General features: G+C 42.2%; 1 protein-coding gene across 1 annotated transcript in view; it reads right to left on the minus strand.

The window, feature by feature from the left end:
- The window catches only part of LOC110488612 (regulator of G-protein signaling 14), a 33890-nt gene extending 17648 nt beyond the window's left edge, over positions 1–16242 (minus strand). Inside the window, exons 1-11 of the mRNA XM_021560888.2 lie at positions 16126–16242; positions 14568–14589; positions 14228–14376; positions 14007–14099; positions 13652–13795; positions 10674–10853; positions 10533–10575; positions 10303–10397; positions 9303–9521; positions 9083–9159; positions 855–981 (exon numbers count right to left, since the gene is read on the minus strand). Coding sequence (XP_021416563.2) covers positions 855–981; positions 9083–9159; positions 9303–9521; positions 10303–10397; positions 10533–10575; positions 10674–10853; positions 13652–13795; positions 14007–14099; positions 14228–14376; positions 14568–14589; positions 16126–16173 — 1197 coding nt within the window. The 5' untranslated portion in view covers positions 16174–16242. The remainder of the gene's footprint in view (positions 1–854; positions 982–9082; positions 9160–9302; positions 9522–10302; positions 10398–10532; positions 10576–10673; positions 10854–13651; positions 13796–14006; positions 14100–14227; positions 14377–14567; positions 14590–16125) is intronic.
- Between the last annotated feature and the right edge of the window lie 2985 nt (positions 16243–19227).

A 19227-nucleotide genomic window follows, 5' to 3' on the forward strand; every position in this document is an offset into this window, starting at 1 on the left:
GAGGTCTAGCCGTAATAAAGAGATGGTCTGTTTTTGACACCACACTCAAAAAAGGAAGTTCTGCAGGCTCTAGTTTTGTCTAATCTTGATTATTGTTCAGTCTTGTGGTCCAATGCTGCAAGGAAAGACCAGCTGCAGCTGGCCCAGAACAGAGCAGCACGTTTTGCTCTTAATTGTAATCAGAGGGCTGATATAAATACTATGCAGGCCAGTCTCTCTTGGCTAAGAGTTGAGGAGAGACTGACTGCATCACTTCTTATTTTCATAAGAAACATGAATGTGTTGAAAATCCCAAATGGTTTGCATTGTCAACTTACACACAGCTCTGACACACACACTTATCTCACCAGACATGACACCAGGGGTCTTTTCACAGTCCCCAAATCCAGAACAAATTCAAGAAAGCGTACAGTATTATATAGAGCCCTTATTGCATGGAACTTCCTTCCATCTCATATTGCGCAAATAAACAGCCAACTTGGTTAAAAAAAAAACAGATAAAGCAACACCTCACAGCACAACGCCTCTCCCCTATTTGACCTAGATAGTTTGTGTGTATGCTACGTGTGCCTTTTGTAGGCTACGTGTGCCTTTTTTTTAAATGTATGTAGTTCTGTCCTTGAGCTGTTCTTGTCTATTGATGTTCTGTATTATGTCATTCTGTATTATGTTTCATGTTTTGTGTGGACCCCAGGAAGAGTAGCTGCTGCTTTTGCAACAGTTAATGGGGATCCTAATAAAATACCAAATACCAATTCATATTCACTCAGAATTTCTAGAACACACACACACATTCACTCAAGACATTCTATAACACACACACACACACACGCACACACACACACAGTCCTCACCATGGTGACCATGGCTTCGTGTGTTCTGAGTTGGTGTTTCTGTAGTACCATAGAAAGGGCATCCAGCAGAGTCTTACTGGACTTCACTATGATGCCGAATGTCTTACCAGTGAAAACCACCTCCAACCTGAAACACACACACAGCAATATACAATACATATTCAGAAACAGTACACAAATCAAATCAAATGTTATTGGCCGCATACACACATTTAGCAGAAGTTATTGCAGATGTAGCAAAATGCCTGTGTTCCTAGCTCCAGCAGGCAGTAATATCTAACAATTCACAACAATGCACACAGATCTAAAATAAAAATAATGGAATTAACAAATACATAAATATTAGGATGAGCAATGTCGGAATCCAGAGTATAAAAAGATTTACGGTACCATTCAAAAGTTTGGACACCTACTCATTCTAGGGTTTTTCTTTATTTTTACTATTTTCTACATTGTAGAATAATAAAAACTATGAAATACCACATATGGAATCATGTAGTAACCAAAAAAGTGTTAAACAAATCAAAACACATTTTAGATTTGAGATTCTTCAAAGTAGCCAACCTTTGCCTTGATGACAGCTTTGCACACTTGGCATTTTCTCAACCAGCTTCACCTGGAATGCTTTTCCAACAGTCTTGAAGGAGTTCCCACATATGCTGAGCACTTGTTGGCTGCTTTCCTTCACTCTGCGGTCCAACTCATCCCAATCCATCTCAATTGGGTTGAGGTCGGTTGATTGTGGAGGCATTGACTGACCTTCATGTCTTAAAGTAATGATGGACTGTTGTTTCTTATTTGAGCTGTTCTTGCCAATATATGGACTTTGTCTTTTGCCAAATAGACATATCTTCTATATACCACCCCTACCTTGTCACAACACAACTGATTGGCTCAAACGCATTAAGGAAAGACATTTCAAATGTGTTTTTTTACATTTGATTAAAGCAGAGACACAGAGCTACAAAATGGTATATCATACACTGCATTTGAGGAACCATGGGAAAGTAATTCTGCTTAGAAAGTTGTAACCTCACTTTTGAGAAAATGGTCTTTGAATGTTTTACTACCTACTGGAGAGCTCTTATTTGTCTACACCCATTCAGCAACGTTCACACCCTCTTAATGTGTGTGTGGGATGAATAAGTAAGATGGTGCTCTTAACCTGTTAGATCTCTAGGGGCGCTATTTCATTTTTGGATAAAAAACGTTCCCGTTTTAAGCGCGATATTTTGTCACGAAAAGATGCTCGACTATGCATATTCTTCAGTTTTGGAAAGAAAACACTCTGAAGTTTCAGAATCTGCAAAGATGTTGTCTGTAAGTGCCCCAGAACTCATTCTACAGGCGAAACCAAGATGATGCATCAACCAGGAATTAGCAGAATTTCTGAAGCTCTGTTTTCCATTGTCTCCTTATATGGCTGTGATTGCGCAAGGAATGAGCCTACACTTTCTGTCGTTCGCCCAAGGTCTTAGCAGCATTGTGACGTATTTGTAGGCATATCATTGGAAGATTGACCATAAAAGACTACATTTTCCAAGTGTCCGCCTGGTGTCCTGCGTCGAATTCGGTGCGCAATTGCCAGCTGCTTCTACTTTACCATTTGATTCAGGGGAGAAAGCATGTGTCCAAGAACGATGTATCAATGAAGAGATATGTGAAAAACACCTTGATGATTGATTCTAAACAACGTTTGCCATGTTTTCAGTCGATATTATGGAGTTAATTTGGAAAAAAGTTCGCGTTTTGAGGACTGAATTTTCGGATTTTTTTTGGTAGCCAAATGTGATGTATAAAACGGAGCTATTTCTAATACACAAGGAATCTTTTTGGAAAAACTGAGCATCTGCTATCTAACTGAGAGTATCCTCATTGAAAACATCAGAAGTTCTTCAAAGGTAAATGATTTTATTTGAAGGCTTTTATGTTTTTGTTAATGTTGCGTGCTGGATGCTAACGCTAATGCTAACGCTAATGCTAACGCTAAATGCTAACGCTAAATGCTAACGCTAAATGCTAACGCTAAATGCTAACGCTAGCTAGCTACTTTTACACAAATGATTGTTTTCCTATGGTTGAGAAGCATATTTTGAAAATCTGAGATGACAGTGTTGTTTACAAAAGGCTAAGCTTGAGAGATGGCATATTTATTTCATTTCATTTGCGATTTTCATAAATAGTTAACGTTGTGTTATGCTAATGAGCTTGCTGATAGATTTACACAATCCTGGATACAGGGGTTTTTTCATAGCTAAACGTGACGCAGAAAACGGAGCGATTTGTCCTAAACAAATAATCTTTCAGGAAAAACTGAACATTTGCTATCTGAGAGTCTCCTCATTGAAAACATCTGAAGTTCTTCAAAGGTAAATGATTTTATTTGAATGCTTTTCTGTTTTTTTGTGTAAATGTTGCCAGCTGAATGCTAATGCTAAATGCTACGTTAGCCATCAATACTGTTACACAAATGCTTGTTTTGCAATGGTTGAGAAGCATATTTTGAAAATCTGAGATGACAGTGTTGTTAACAAAAGGCTAAGCTTGAGAGCTAGCATATTTATTTCATTTCATTTGCGATTTTCATGAATAGTTAACGTTGCGTTATGGTAATGAGCTTGAGTCTGTATTCACGATCCCGGATCCGGGATGGGGAGATCAGAAAGGTTAAGCAACTTTGCAGTATTTCTATAGCCCAGAAAATGTTTTGTGTTATTACAAACATCCGGAAATAACTTTAGGATATCAGAGAGGCGGTAACTCACAAGCATTCCGACCAGAAATACAACTTTCCCGAATTGGGGTCCTTTGTTTGTACCCGCCCAAGGCAATTTAACTTATCCCAGAGGCTGCTCCCAGACGCCCCTGGTGGAGCAGAGGTATTCATTTGAGTGAACTTCTAATCTGACTCAGGTGGTGTGCATACCATCCACCTCTCCTGAGTATATTACTCGCTAATATTTTGTCCTTGGACAATAAAGTAGACGAGCTCAGGACGAGGATCTCCTTCCAGAGAGACATCAGGTACCGTAACATACTCTGTTTCATGGAATCATGGCTCTCTCAGGATATACTGTCCCCATCCAAAAAAGCCAGCTGGGTTCTCAGTACAGCGCGCAGACAGGATTAATTAACTACTCATGGTGTGATTGTGACAACGTACAGGAACTCAAGTCCTTTTGTTCACCCAACCTAGAATTCCTCACAATCAAATGCCAAGAGAATATTCTTCGGTTATAGTCATAGCCGTGTATATTCCCCCTCAAGCCGATACCAGGACGGCCCTCAAGAATCTACACTGGTCTTTCTGCAAACTGGAAACTGAATATCCTAAGACTGCATTTACTGTAGCTGGGGAATTTAACAAAGCAAATATGAGGAAAACACTACTGAAATTCTATCAACACATTGCCTGTAGTACTCGCGCATCAAAACTCTCAAATGTTATTATTCTCCCTTCCAGGATGGCTACAAGGCCCTCCCCCACCATCCCTTTTGGCAAATCAGATCATGACTCCATTCTTCTCCTCACTTCCTATAGGCAGAAATTCAAACAGGAAGTACCCATGCTAAGGTCTATTCAACACTGGTCTGACCAATCGGAATCCATGCTTCAAGATTGTTTTGATCACGTGGACTGGGATATATTTCGGGTTGCCAATGAGAATATCATTGACGTGTACACTGATACGGTGTTCATCAGGAAGTGTATAAGGGATGTTGTTCCCACTGTGACTATTAAACCTCCCCAAACCAAAAACTGTAGATTCGCTCAAAACTGAAAGTGTGAACACCCGCATTTAACCATGGCAAGGTGACTGGGATATGGTTGAATACGTTCAGTGCAGTTGTGTTATTAAACAGGAAAAACGTCAGCACAGAGACAAAGTGTAGTCGCAATTCAATGTCTCAGACACGAGACATATGTGGCAGGGACTCGAGATGGATTATAAAGTGAAAACCAGCCATGTCGCGGACACCAATGTCTTGCTCCCGGACAAGATAAACACCTTCCTCGCCCACTTTGAGGATAACACGGTGTCACCGACGTGGGCGGCTCCCGGTTATTGTGGGCTCTCGTTCTCCGTGGCCGATGTGAGTAAGACATTTATGCATGTTTTAACCATCGCAAGGATCCTGGCCCAGACGGCATCCCTAGCCGCGTTCTCAGAGCATGTGCAGACGAACTGGCTGGAGTGTTTACGGATATATTCAATCTCTCCCCTATCCCAGTCTTCTGTTCCCACTTGCTTCAAGATATCCACCATTATTCCTGTACCCAAGAAAGCAAAGGTAACTGAACTAAGTGGCTATTGCCTCGTAGCACTCACTTCTATCATCATGAAGTTCTTTGAGAGGCTAGTTAGGGATCATATCACCTCCACCTTACCCGACACCTTAGATCCACTTCAGTTTGCATACCACCCCAATAGATCCACAGACGATGCAATCGTCATCAGACTGCACACTGCCCTATCCCATCTGGACAAGAGGAATATCTATGTAAGAATGTTGTTCATTGACTACAGCTCAACCTTTAACACCATAGTACCCTCCAAGCTCATCATTAAGCTCAGGGCCCTGGGTCTGAACCCTGCCCTATGCAACTGGGTCCTGGACTTCCTGACAGCCGACCCCCAGTGCTGATTCTCAACACAGGGGCCCCACAAGGGTGTGTGCTCAGCCCCCTCCTGTACTCGATGTTCACCCATGAATGCGTGGCCGCGCACGCCTTAGCCCCTAAGACCCTCACAAACTTTATACACCCATCCTGTCGGGCTGTATCACCGCTTGGTACGGCAAATGCACCGCCTGGTATGGAAACTGCACCGCCTGCAACCGCAGGGCACTCCAGAGGGTGGTGCGGTCTGCCCAACGCATCACAGAGGGCTCACTGCCTGCCCTCCATGACACCTACAGCCGCAAAATGTCACAGGAAGGTCTAAAAGATAATCAAGGACATCAACCACCCGAGGCAGGGTCTGTTCACCCCGTTATCATTCAGAAGGCGAGGTCAGTACAGGTGCATCAAAGCTTGGACAAAGGCCATCAGACTGTTAAATAGCCATCACTAGCCAGCCTTCACCCAGTACCGTGCCCTGAACTTAGTCAATGTCACTAGCCGGCTACCACCCGGTTACTCAATCCTGCATCTTAGAGGCTGCTGCCTTTGTACATAGACATGGAATCCCTGGTTACTTTAATAATGCAATACTGGTCACTTTAATAATGTTCACATACTTTTTACCCACTTCATATGTATAGACTGTATTCTAGTCAATGCCATCCTATTAAACTATTGCTGTACATATGTACTATTCTATCCTGTGTATTCTACAGATATACTAAATACTCTATCCACATACTGTCCATAATGTCTGTACATCCCATCCCATCCCCTACTCATTCACTCAATCAGCTTCATGAGGTAGTCACCTGGAATGCATTCCAATTAACAGGTGTGCCTTGTTAAAAGTTCATTTGTGACTGATCTCAGGAAACTAGGCATATGTTGTGGGTCACTACTTCACAGCAGAGCCATTTGAACATAAACGTTTTTTAAATACATGTGGAACATGTGAAGTTTCATGTGCCTTAATAACAGACTTTTATGCCATCTGTAAATATGAATAAAATTGTTAAATTACAAGCCCAGTTTGTTTTGCCACAGAAAAAGTTAGCAACCTTCCCGCTAGCCATGATTGGCTGAGATAATGAGTGGGCAGGATATGCCGAGATGAGTTTGAATTGGTCTGCCATAAAGCATGCTTCTGTCTATTTGAGCTGGTCAGTATGTGTAGGTAATCCTGTCTAACGCTGCACTTAAAAAACTGTATCCCGTAGTAGAACTGTATAAGTGTTGCTCTCCACTTTCTGGAGGACCGAGTTTTGAAATCAGTGGAATTAGAGTATGATAGCTAAGGTGATGGAGAAAACACATGTCTCTGGATTACATCTACAAACTAAGGGCAACCATGGCATCCGTGACAGGGAGAGGCGTCCATCCATGATGTACACGGGTAAGATAGTCTATCTAGCTACATTTTCAGATATTACACTTTCAAATTTTGGCAGAAAGTAATTTTCATTTCAAGTAAAGTCTACTGTTAGCTGGCTAGCTAGCTAGCTAACGTTAGTTTCCTGGCTCGCTAGCTAATGTTACATGTATGGTCTTATTATTCGTATCTCAGAGCCATTTGCTTTGCTAGTTATAGGCTAATGTTTGTTAGCTAACATTGAATCCGGTTGGTTAGCTCCCTGCAGATTCATGCAGGGTAGTAACAGCATGAGTTGTGATTGTGGTTCATTGTTTAGCTAGCTAGCTACATGTCTTAACAAGACTCCACTATGCAATTAACCATTTCAATAGAATGTCACTGCGATGACTGTTGATAGACATAGCTGGTAAATTAGCTCTAGCTAAATACTCAGATTTCAGAGCACAGGTAAGATAGTCTAGCTAGCTACATTTTCAGATATTACACGTTTCTAATTTTGACAGGAAGTTTTCATTTCAAGTTAAAGTGTGCTGTTAGATAGTTAGTTAACATTAGCTGGCTGGCTCGCTAGCTAACGTTACATGTATGATCTTATTATTTGTATCTCAGAGACATTTTCTTTGCTAGTTAATAGCCTAATGTTAGCTAGCTAACATTGAACCTGGTTGGTTAGCTACCTGCAGATTCATTAAGGGTAGTAACGTCATGAGTTGGGATTTTGGTTAATTGTATACCTAGCTAGCTAGCTACATGTCTTAACAAAAGACTCCATTATGCAAGTAACCATTTCAATAGAATGTCACTGTGACAACTGTGGATAGACATAGCTGGTAAATTCGCTCTGGCTATCCACTCTCGTCTGAGTGTGCCAGAGCGCAGAATAACTGATGAATTTATGAACGCTCAACACCCATTGAATATGGCCGGTGTCAGTAAAGATTGGCAAAAAAAGCATAAATTGTTGCCAGAAGCGCAGTTGCAGTCACCAATGCTCTGGATAACATAAAAACAGTCTAACCAGCTCTGCTAGGGCGAGTAAAATGGTCAGTGAGCAGTTCTCTCATTTGTGTCTGAAAGAAGCTAGCAAGCTAGCCAATGTTAGCCAGTTAGCTTGGGTGCTTGATTGTTGTTAGGACAGAGCGCTAAGAACAACCATTAAAGAGATGGGTGGTGCTAAAGCCCTTTTTGGGCTAGGTCGCCAACATCATGTGAAATTGCAGTGCGCGAAATTCAAAATACAAAAATCGTAACATTAAACATTCATGGAAATATAAGTGTCATACATCGTTTAAAAGCTTAACTTCTTGCTAATCCAGCCGCTTTGTCAGACTTCAAAAAGGCTTCATGGCGAAAGCATACTATGCAATGATCTGAGGACAGCGCCACGCATACAAAATCATTAAAAACATTTTCCAAGCCAGCAGAGGCGTCACAAAAGTAAGAAATAGCGATAAAATAAATCACTTACCTTTGAAGATCTTCCTCTGTTTGCAATCCCAAGGGTCCCAGCTACACAACAAATGGTTGTGTAGCTGGTCAAATGGTCATTTTGTTCGATAACGTCCTTCTTTATATCCAGTCGTTCAACACGCAGACGAAGCAATCCCAAAAGTTACCAATAAACTTCGTCCAAACAAGTCAAACAATGTTTCTAATCAATCCTCAGCTTCACTAATATGTCAATAAACAATCAAATTTAAGACGGAGAATAATATGTTCAACACCGGAGATAAATAACGAAGTGGGCACCCTCATCCATACGTGCCACCAGACTACAGTCCAAATGAGAGCCACCTTGAAAAACTACAAATTCTAGCTCATTTTTCAAAAACAAGCCTGAAACCCTTTCTAAAGACTGTTGACATATAGTGGAAGCCATAGGAACTGCAATCTGGGAGGATTTCCTTTGAATTTCCCATAGACAAGCATTTTCAATGGGTGGTGACCTAAAAAATATATATATATTTGATGGATTCTCCTCGGGTTTTCGCCGGCCATATCAGTTCTGTTATGCTCACAGACAATGTTTTAGAAACTTCAGAGTGTTTTCGATCCAATAATACCAATTATATGTATATCCTAGCTTCTGGGCCTGAGTAACAGGAAGTTTACTTTGGGCACGTCAGTCATCCGAACTTCCGAAAACTGCCTCCTAGCCCTAAGAAGTTTTAACACATAAACCTACAAATACATTGATGATGAGTGAGACAGGAAGAGGAACTGACTTACGCAAACGTTACCCTCAGCTCCAGGGAGACCTGCTGGTCTCTCAGTACGGAACAGTCCTGCTCCAGAGATAGTGGCTGCTGTAGGGAGAGCATATACACAAACAATAGATACCGTCACTATAGAAAAGAACATTATTAACAAAAAACTCTCGCCCCAGAGCTCAGTCCCTGAACGGGGTGATAAAGTGAGACTTGAGCTGAGGGTGCGGGCCTGGGCTCACCCTGTTCTTGCTGTGCAGATAGATGAGGATGTCTTTAAGGGGGAAACCTCTCTTCTCACAGAGGCCTGACAGCATTTCTCTTAGGAGGAGACCAGGCCGTGTAGGAGCCAGGGAGGCACTGCCGTCAGGCAGGTAGACACAGCAGTAACCCCCCTCCACACTACCACCACCTCCATCACCCTGCCCCTGGTCTGAGGGACGGGGACTGGAGCGACCGTTCTGGATCAGAGAGGGAGGGAGACAAGGTAGAGAGAGCGGGAGTGGGGGAAAGCGAAAGAGAGGAGAGGAAGAAAGGGAGGGAATGAATACACTTAATCATTGAAGTCTATATTTTTCTACATACAACGTATGGTATGTCACCCTATTCTCCTCCCACAGCCCAGATGACAGAGTCAAGCCCAGTATGATGCATTTATCAGCGTTATCAGAAAACACAGGATTTATTTTTACTGCTACGAAGACGATACACATCTTTACATTTCTGTGTCACGAGGATTTTAGCTCCACGGAAAAATTATTAGACTGTATTAGTGATTAAAATACTTGGATGGCTCACAACTTTCTCCTACTAAATAAAAACAAGACTGAGGCACTGTTGGTTAGGGGCTTGTAGGTTGAGACTGTAACCTCATATAAATATCTTGGAATTTTAATGACGGCCTCTCTTTTAAATTGCATGTTCAACATCTTACCAAAAAATTGAAGCTGAAGTTTAGATTTTATTTTAGGAATAAGACCTGTTTTTCTTTTGCAGCCAGGAGGCTAGTATCAGCTACATTTATGCCTTTACTAGACTTTACTAGACTATGTTGATATTTTATATACGAATGCTTCCTCTCAGTGTTTGAGACTAAACTGTGGACACATTTATAATAAATATTGAAACACACCTTTTTAGCTTTTTAGTTGTTCAGTTTTTATTGTTATTCTTTTGTTTTCATCCAATTATGTTTGTTCTGCAGTAAATATTTCCTTTTCTATTTTCATTGTTGCACTTTACCTCTATCTGCCTGTAGAAGGAGCCCAACTCCACACTGCTGTTGGACATCTGAGACTCCGTACGAGACACATTCACCTTGGGGTACGACACCTCTACTGAGAAGGGAGGGGAGGAGAGAGAAAGGGAGGGAGAAAGGATGAGGGAGAAACAGACACGTGTGTGGAGTGGTAAAAATTTACCAGAGAATACCATGGGAAGAGAAGAGATATTATAGATGAGCGGAAGCCTACCTCCCCATGATCCCCTCTTCTCCCGTTGCTTGTTCTTCTTCTGCTGAACACAGGTTACAAGCTATTACTCATACCATTTTTCAAAAAATGATCAAAACATTGCTTCCATAGTTATTGTTAAAACACATCCATCCATCCCACCTTCTTGTTGTCGTTGAGGGAGGGGCTGGCAGTGGCCATGTTCTCCCATGATCCTGTGCTGGTGGGCTCAGGGGGGATTCTGGGTAGTGGCGTGCCCTCCACGCTGGCCAGGGTACATTTCTGGTAGAGAGGGGAGCGGACGAAACGCCTGTAGCTGTCCATCTTCATCAGCTTAAAGATCTGACACAGGGGAGGGACGGGGACAAACAGACACAGACATGTAGACACACCAGTTCAGGTCATGGCACTGCATGCACCACACTTCTACACTTTTGTTGGTAATACGTTTGAGTTGCTCTACTTTCTTGCTTTAAAAGATACATTTCACCACTGCTCTTTCACTGTATATGTCCATTAATATGATATTAATATATAATATGTGCAAATACAAGCATTTCTGAATCTCTCTGGAAGAAACAGGCCATCTACATTTCCTGGTTGTAATCAAACCACAATATCCGGAATTTGTAGTGATTTCAGGATGAAGTACAACCCCGGGCGAGGTGGATCCAGTTGAGAATTGCGTATAACTATTTATTTTTGTGTCAACAACAACTGTAAATGTTTAGTCATGGTGCGGTGCTCAGTAGCTGGATGTGCAAACTAGAAGAAAGCACAGGCTGCTGGGGTAACATTTCAATGGTTACCTAACAGAGATATTCCTCAGAGCCAACAGTGCCTGGCGGCAATAAAGAATGCTGCCTATGATGTGAATACTCCTGTGGAGAAATATCCAAATGTCTGTGGTTGTCACCAGCACTTTCAGCCAGAGGATTTCGAAACGGACCTGAAGTATCAACTTGGGGGGTTGCCAGGTTGTCGAAAGTTGAAAAGTTAAGTTATTCCAAGGATTATCCCCTTCATTTCAAAGAGGAAAGCATCTGATCAGAGAACATCAGCACAGAAAATAAGCAGAGGTAACATAGCTAACTTAGCTAACTAGCTAGCAAACTATATTTGTTAGTGTTCATAATACGCTGGCTATACTTTCCAAAGCAAATCAATGTTATTAGCCAGGTGCTATCTTTTTGTCATTTAGCAGACGCTCTTATCCAGAGCAACTAGAGTTAAGTGTTCGGCTCAAGGGCACATTGACAGATTTTTCACCTAGTCAGTTCAGAGATTCATACCAGCAACCTGTCAGTTACTGGCACAACCTCTTAACCGCTAGGCTACCTGCCGCCCTAATGTGACTGGCCTATGTGTTCTATTTACATAGTCCGATACCATCAGCATCTGCAGCGCCATCAACATTAAGCTCAGCACCAGGAATTAGTGTAAGTCACCTTTTGATAAATATTTCCATGACAAGATTAGCAAATAAATATACTGGAGCTAGCCATAAACTTGGTCCGTGTCTTGTTGTCATAGTTGGTATGTTTATAAGTAGGCTACAAATTCTTCTGTAGTTTTTCTCTCTGTATTCTGCAGGCCTAGTTGATTGCTTATGCAAAGAATGAGGTCTAAACTGGAGAAAAGCAATTGGATATCACAAAATTTGGGAGAAAAAGGGTGTAAAATACAACAACAACAAAATTCAAACCCTTATAGTCAGTTCGTTGGCATGGGGTAGAGGGGCTGTTAGTTATCCTATTCACTATTATTGGCAGTGCTTGTCTACTCAACAGCACAACTGAAGGTGCGCACACACACAACAGTTTAATTAGCCAAGTTTGCTAGGGATTGGGAAAAACTGTGACACCACTCCGGACCCAAGGACTGGAGTTACCCATCCCTGCTTTAAATGTATCTCCATCAAACAGAGAACTGAATTCCAAGTGTCAATTTCAATTTAATTTGAAATTCCAATACAATTCTTGAATTTACTCATAAATTGGAGAATAACGTTGATCTAAATTCAAATTTTAAAAAATCTTAAAGTTATGGAATTGAAATTGAATTAGACTCTTTGGACTTTTGATATGGAATTGTAAAAACATGTCATATTTGGAATTGAATTGAAATAGAATTCAATATTTTTACATTTCCCAGTTAATTAGATGAATGCACATAGTATAACAAATTGACTGTAGGTGTCACGTTTACCCCCACTACCCCTCTCTGGCGCTCGACGTCGCTAGTTGTCTCATGATTACGCACACCTGCCACCATCATTACCCGCACCAGCACCCAATTATACTCAACCCGGACTCAATCACCTTCCTGATTACCTCCCCTATCTGTCTCTCCCGTTAGTTCCTTCCTTAGGCGTTATTGACTTGGTTTCTGTTTCATGTCTGTACGCTTTTAGTGTTTCTTGTTTTGTACTATGTTCCCATGCCTCAGCCAGCTCGCCATGGTTCCTGTGCCTTAGCCGGCTCGTCAGGTTCCCGCACCTCAGCCGGCTCTAAAGGTTCCCACGCCTCAGCTGACTCTACAGGTTCCTGCGCCTGGTCCTCGGGACCGTCCCTCTGGTCGGCGTCGTCCTGCGGCTGGAGCCAGGCGTCAGGGAGGGGATACAGTCACATTTACACCCGCTCCCTCTCACCAGCACTCGACGTTGCCACCTGCGCCTCATGACACTCACCTGGACTACATCTCCATCCATGTCTACGCTTTTTGTGTTTCTTGTTTTGTACTATGTTCTTTTTATTATTACATTTGCACTCCCTGTACTTGCTTCCTGACTCCCAGCATACACGTTACAGTAGGATTTGGTTTTAATAATGTCAACCTGTATTTCCATATTTTCAGTATAGCTAGGCTGTCTGAACAGTGACATGAACAGCCTGAAAGCCTTAGCGAATTGAATTTGAATTTGAATTGTTAGGCATAATATTGAATTTGAAATGGAATTCTTGGAATTTACCTAACATTGAAATTCAGAGGAATTAAATTATCTTTGAATTCAATGTCTGGAATTTTAATTGAATTAAATGGAATTTACAGGAAGAGGTATTATGAGGTACAGTAGCCTTGTGCAGCTGGCCTGTGTGAGATGTGTGTGTATGCGTCCGCCAGGTGACAGTAGAGCAGACCTGTGTCTGGGCCTTGTCGAACATTTCAACTTCAGGTTTCTGCAGGTCCTCCTCCTCCACGCGAGCTGTGTCATCGATGTTCACAGAGTAGGGAGCATGGTCAGACAGGTACGTCTGGAAGATGGAGCGAGCCTCCTCAGCAAACTACAGGACCAGAATCAAACACAGTCATCAGACCACCTGTAACCTCAGCTCCATCAACCGACCTTAACTCCACACACTCATTCCTCCCATGTAGTTAGATGTTGTCTCATAGCACGTACATAATAGTCAACATGGAAAATGTAATACCACAAATACAGTCAAACACATAGCTAGGATTCATGAAAGAGAAGACAGAGAAATCCCACAATACCTCTTTCATCCTACTGGGAGGAATCTTCCGGAACTTCTCACAGGCCTGATAAAACAGGATGTTCTCCGCACTCACCTCTGACCTCAGGAAGGCCTTGCATGACACAACAAAGAGCATAACTGATAAACAGATTACCTACAATACAGCTCCCATCAGACCTGATCAGGAGAGAGTGTGTGTGTGTGTGTGTGTTTTTGTTTATGTATGCATCTATGGCTCACTGTGAAGTAGCGTATTCCCATGGGATCTTCCAACAGCTTCTCAAAGCACACGGCCCAGCTGACGACACCGCTGGCCTGGGCATCTCCCCCCTGGACCCCTGGTAGACTTGTACGACTGCCCCCACAGCCACGACCAGACATGTTCAGCTCTGAAAAATCACACACACGTTAACTATTAATACCCCATGTACACACCCTAAAGCCTCAGAGTATCAGACTAGCATTACTGCTCACACAGACATGTTCAGCTCTGAGAAATAGCCTTCAGACAGACACACGTGCGAGATAGCGAGCGAACACACACACACACACACACACACACACACCATCAATTACTTACCTCCGTCTGACACTGCCTGGCTCTGCAGAGACAAGTAAGGGGAATGTGTGTCAGTCTCAATTAAGTACAATTAAGTACATGATGCATACCATACAGGTCACAGTGACACAGACATTCAAATACATTCAAATCTAAAGTTAGAAACAAACATAAGTGGACACCAACTTTATGGAACAGGAATACAGACCAACTTTACAGATCAGAATACCACACAAAACATGAAAAATCATAAAATCACTCAACCAGATCTCTCAGGCAGTGAGTGAATGAAGGATGGTCTCAAAAACACAACAACACAGCATCAGGAAGTGGAGAGGAAAGAGAACAGCTGCATGGCTTTGTTGTTCTGACAGTTCCCCTCTATGGTAAAGCACTCAAGGAGGCAAGGCCCAAGCTCACACAGGAAGAGGGTGTCACTCTACTGCTCTCGTTCTCTCTCTCTCATTCAGCTTTCAGGACAGAAAATGTTGTTTCTTCAGCTCTAGTTAATCTTAGCCTTCCCCTCTGTGGTGAGAGTAATACTATGCAAACACAAAGACAGGCAGACACGCACACAAATTCTTGTTTTTAGAGCACACATGAGACAGACCCAAGGAGAGCCTATGGCCTCACGCATACAGTGCATGCTAACAGTGCATGGCAACATATGCGTGTATTCATTTGAACATTGGGGACTCCACTCACACAACAGGAGACACCTTGGGAATCCAGTCACCATGACAACCATGGGGAGAAGGGGCAGAACTTGTACTCCATCCGTGGTTCATTCCTCGTATCCACACTGACTCACTTTAAAGCTTTCTCAACATCCTCCTCTGAGGGTATGAGGCACATCACCCAACACACACTGTAATATGACTCAATGCACCACATACAAGACATGACATCAACACCTGATGCTACTGACTAGTGACAGGATGTAGCAACTTACCAAGGGATGCTGGAAGGGATCTGTAGGCCCATACTGAGAACATCTGGAGACTTCTATCCCTCACTATCCCTCACCAACTTTAAACATCTGCTATCTGAGCAGCTAACCGTTCGCTGCAGTTGTACATAGTCCATCGGTAAATAGCCCACCCAATTTACCTACCTCATCCCCATATTGTTTTTATGTATTTACTTTTCTGCTCTTTTGCATACCAGTATCTCTACCTGCACATGACCATCTGATAATTTATCACTCCAGTGTTAATCTGCAAAATTGTAATTATTCGCCTACCTCCTCATTCCTTTTGCACACGATGTATATAAACTATTTTTTTCTTTTTTTTCTACTGTGTTATTGACTTGTTTATTGTTTACTCCATGTGTAACTCTGTGTTGTTGTCTATTCACACTGCTATGCTTTATCTTGGCCAGGTCGCAGTTGTAAATGAGAACTTGTTCTCAACTGGACTACCTGGTTAAATAAAGGTCAAATAAAAAAAACTCACCGGCCACATTGTGTACACGAGCGTTGCACGATAAATTTGCACATACATTTTATTCACATGTCTCGTAATGTTGCACCTCACTGAATTCAACCCAAATCTACAGAAAAAAAACGATAACTTACCATGTGACCAACGCCAGGAACACCCAGAGTCTTCATATTCTTTGGCATGGCCGAAGCACCGGTGGGAATGCGAAACGATGCTCACACACTGGGGGGGTCACAGCAAAGTGATCCGCCCTGCACTGACACACACACACACTTGGGTCCTCCTCATTTAGGACTTCCTGACTGAAAGGGAAGTGTCGCTGTGGCAACAGGCCACAAAAGGGGAAGTGTGGTTACAGTGATCACACTGCTCTTGTGTTGCCTCTTGAGAAACTCTCTGATGTGGATGGTTGGGTTGTGTGTTTCTGCCCTACTGTACTTCTTGCACAGACTAGGCAGTGCAGGCTGTAAGGCTTATGAGGATGAAAACATGCACCTGTACTGAAAGTATGCAGGTGAAAACTTGTCTGAGCAAATAAGGCTACTGTACTTGAGATATAGTAGCACCAACCACAAGAGCTGTTGTTCGGCTTCCCACCCTATCAGAGATAGGGCTGGTGAAAACACTGTAGGCCTATGTAGGTGTTTCATAGGCAACTCGAGTTAGACAAACATTTCAGAAATTAATAAATTCGTTTCTGAAAATGTAAATTTGTTTTTTTTAAACATTTATTTTAGTTGCAGGGCAGGTATGGTTGTAGGTGCTCAGTTTCCCAAACTTATTCTGAGCGGCCCCCTTCGCCAGGTAGGAGAAGCATTGGCAGAGCCCGCTGAAAGTCCCCATTCTCTGGGGAAAAAGCTTTTGGGATGGAATAAAATGTTGTTTTTACATAGTGCTAAAGGAGAGAGAAGAGAAGAGTTTGATAACAAAGCAGCAGTTTAAAGTGAACGCTAAGCTACTCCTTGAAGAGTCAGCGAATTTTGAAGATACAAAAAGCATTTGAAGACATGCGATTTAGGAATGCAAGCTTAACAATGAATTGTATAATTCAAACTTATCTACAACTACATTTTGGCAATTTTAAAACTGTCTGTATCCCCAAATTCTTTCACTATTGGGAAAAGTGCCAATTCAAATAAAATCAAATTGTATTTGTCACATGCACCAAATACACCGCTTACTTACATGCCCTGAACCAAAAATGCAGTTCAAGAGTTAAGAAAAGATTTACTAAATAAACTAAGGTAAAAAAAACATAAGCTAAAGGTAAAGGTAAAGCTTCAAACATAAAGATATTAAACTGTATTTTTTTGTGAAGAATCAACAACAAGTGGGACACAATCATGAAGTGGAACGACATTTATTGGATATTTCAAACTTTTTTAACAAATCAAAAACTGAAAAATTGGGCGTGCAAAATTATTCAGCCCCTTTACTTTCAGTGCAGCAAACTCTCTCCAGAAGTTCAGTGAGGATCTCTGAATGATCCAATGTTGACCTAAATGACTAATGATGATAAATACAATCCACCTGTGTGTAATCAAGTCTCTGTATAAATGCATCTGCACTGTGATAGTCTCAGAGGTCCGTTAAAAGCGCAGAGAGCATCATGAAGAACAAGGAACACACCAGGCAGGTCCGAGATACTGTTGTGAAGAAGTTTAAAGCCGGATTTGGATACAAAAAGATTTCCCAAGCTTTAAACATCCCAAGGAGCACTGTGCAAGTGATAATATTGAAATGGAAGGAGTATCAGACCACTGCAAATCTACCAAGACCTGGCCGTCCCTCTAAACTTTCAGCTCATACAAGGAGAAGACTGATCAGAGATGCAGCCAAGAGGCCCATGATCACTCTGGATGAACTGCAGAGATCTACAGCTGAGGTGGGAGACTCTGTCCATAGGACAACAATCAGTCGTATATTGCACAAATCTGGCCTTTATGGAAGAGTGGCAAGAAGAAAGCCATTTCTTAAAGATATCCATAAAAAGTGTTGTTTAAAGTTTACCACAAGCCACCTGAGAGACACACCAAACATGTGGAAGAAGGTGCTCTGGTCAGATGAAACCAAAATTGAACTTTTTGGCAACAATGCAAAACGTTATGTTTGGCGTAAAAGCAACACAGCTGAACACACCATCCCCACTGTCAAACATGGTGGTGGCAGCATCATGGTTTGGGCCTGCTTTTCTTCAGCAGGGACAGGGAAGATGGTTAAAATTGATGGGAAGATGGATGGAGCCAAATACAGGACCATTCTGGAAGAAAACCTGATGGAGTCTGCAAAAGACCTGAGACTGGGACGGAGATTTGTCTTCCAACAAGACAATGATCCAAAACATAAAGCAAAATCTACAATGGAATGGTTCAAAAATAAACATATCCAGGTGTTAGACTGGCCAAGTCAAAGTCCAGACCTGAATCCAATCGAGAATCTGTGGAAAGAACTGAAAACTGCTGTTCACAAATGCTCTCCATGCAACCTCACTGAGCTCGAGCTGTTTTGCAAGGAGGAATGGGAAAAAATGTCAGTCTCTCGATGTGCAAAACTGATAGAGACATATCCCAAGCGACTTACAGCTGTAATCGCAGCAAAAGGTGGCGCATTATTAACTTAAGGGGGCTGAATAATTTTGCACGCCCAATTTTTCAGTTTTTGATTTGTCAAAAAAGTTTGAAATATCCAATAAATGTCGTTCCACTTCATGATTGTGTCCCACTTGTTGTTGATTCTTCACAAAAAAATACAGTTTTATATCTTTATGTTTGAAGCCTGAAATGTGGCAAAAGGTCGCAAAGTTCAAGGGGGCCGAATACTTTCGCAAGGCACTGTAGGTGTTCCTTTTGTGCAGGTGGGAAAGAGCAGTGTGGAGTGCGATTCAGATTGCGTCATCTGTGAATCTGTTGGGGCAGCATGCAAATTAGAGTGGGTCTAGGGTTTCTGGGATGATGGTGTTGATGTGAGACATCACCAGCCTTTCAAAGCACTTCATGGCTACAGACGTGAGTGCTACGGGCCGGTAGTGATTTAGTCATGTCACCTTCACTTTCTTGGACACAGGGACTATGGTGGTCTGCTTGAAATACTTGTAGGTATTACAGACTCAGACAGGGAGAGGTTGACAATGTCAGTGAAGACATTTGCCAGTTGGTCAGTGCTTTGAGTACACGTCTTGGTAATCCATCTGGCCACGGGGCTGTGTGAATGTTGACCTGTTTAAAGGTCTTGCTCAC

Source organism: Oncorhynchus mykiss, chromosome 14 (assembly GCF_013265735.2).
Source record: "Oncorhynchus mykiss isolate Arlee chromosome 14, USDA_OmykA_1.1, whole genome shotgun sequence".
Classification (NCBI taxonomy): domain Eukaryota; kingdom Metazoa; phylum Chordata; class Actinopteri; order Salmoniformes; family Salmonidae; genus Oncorhynchus; species Oncorhynchus mykiss.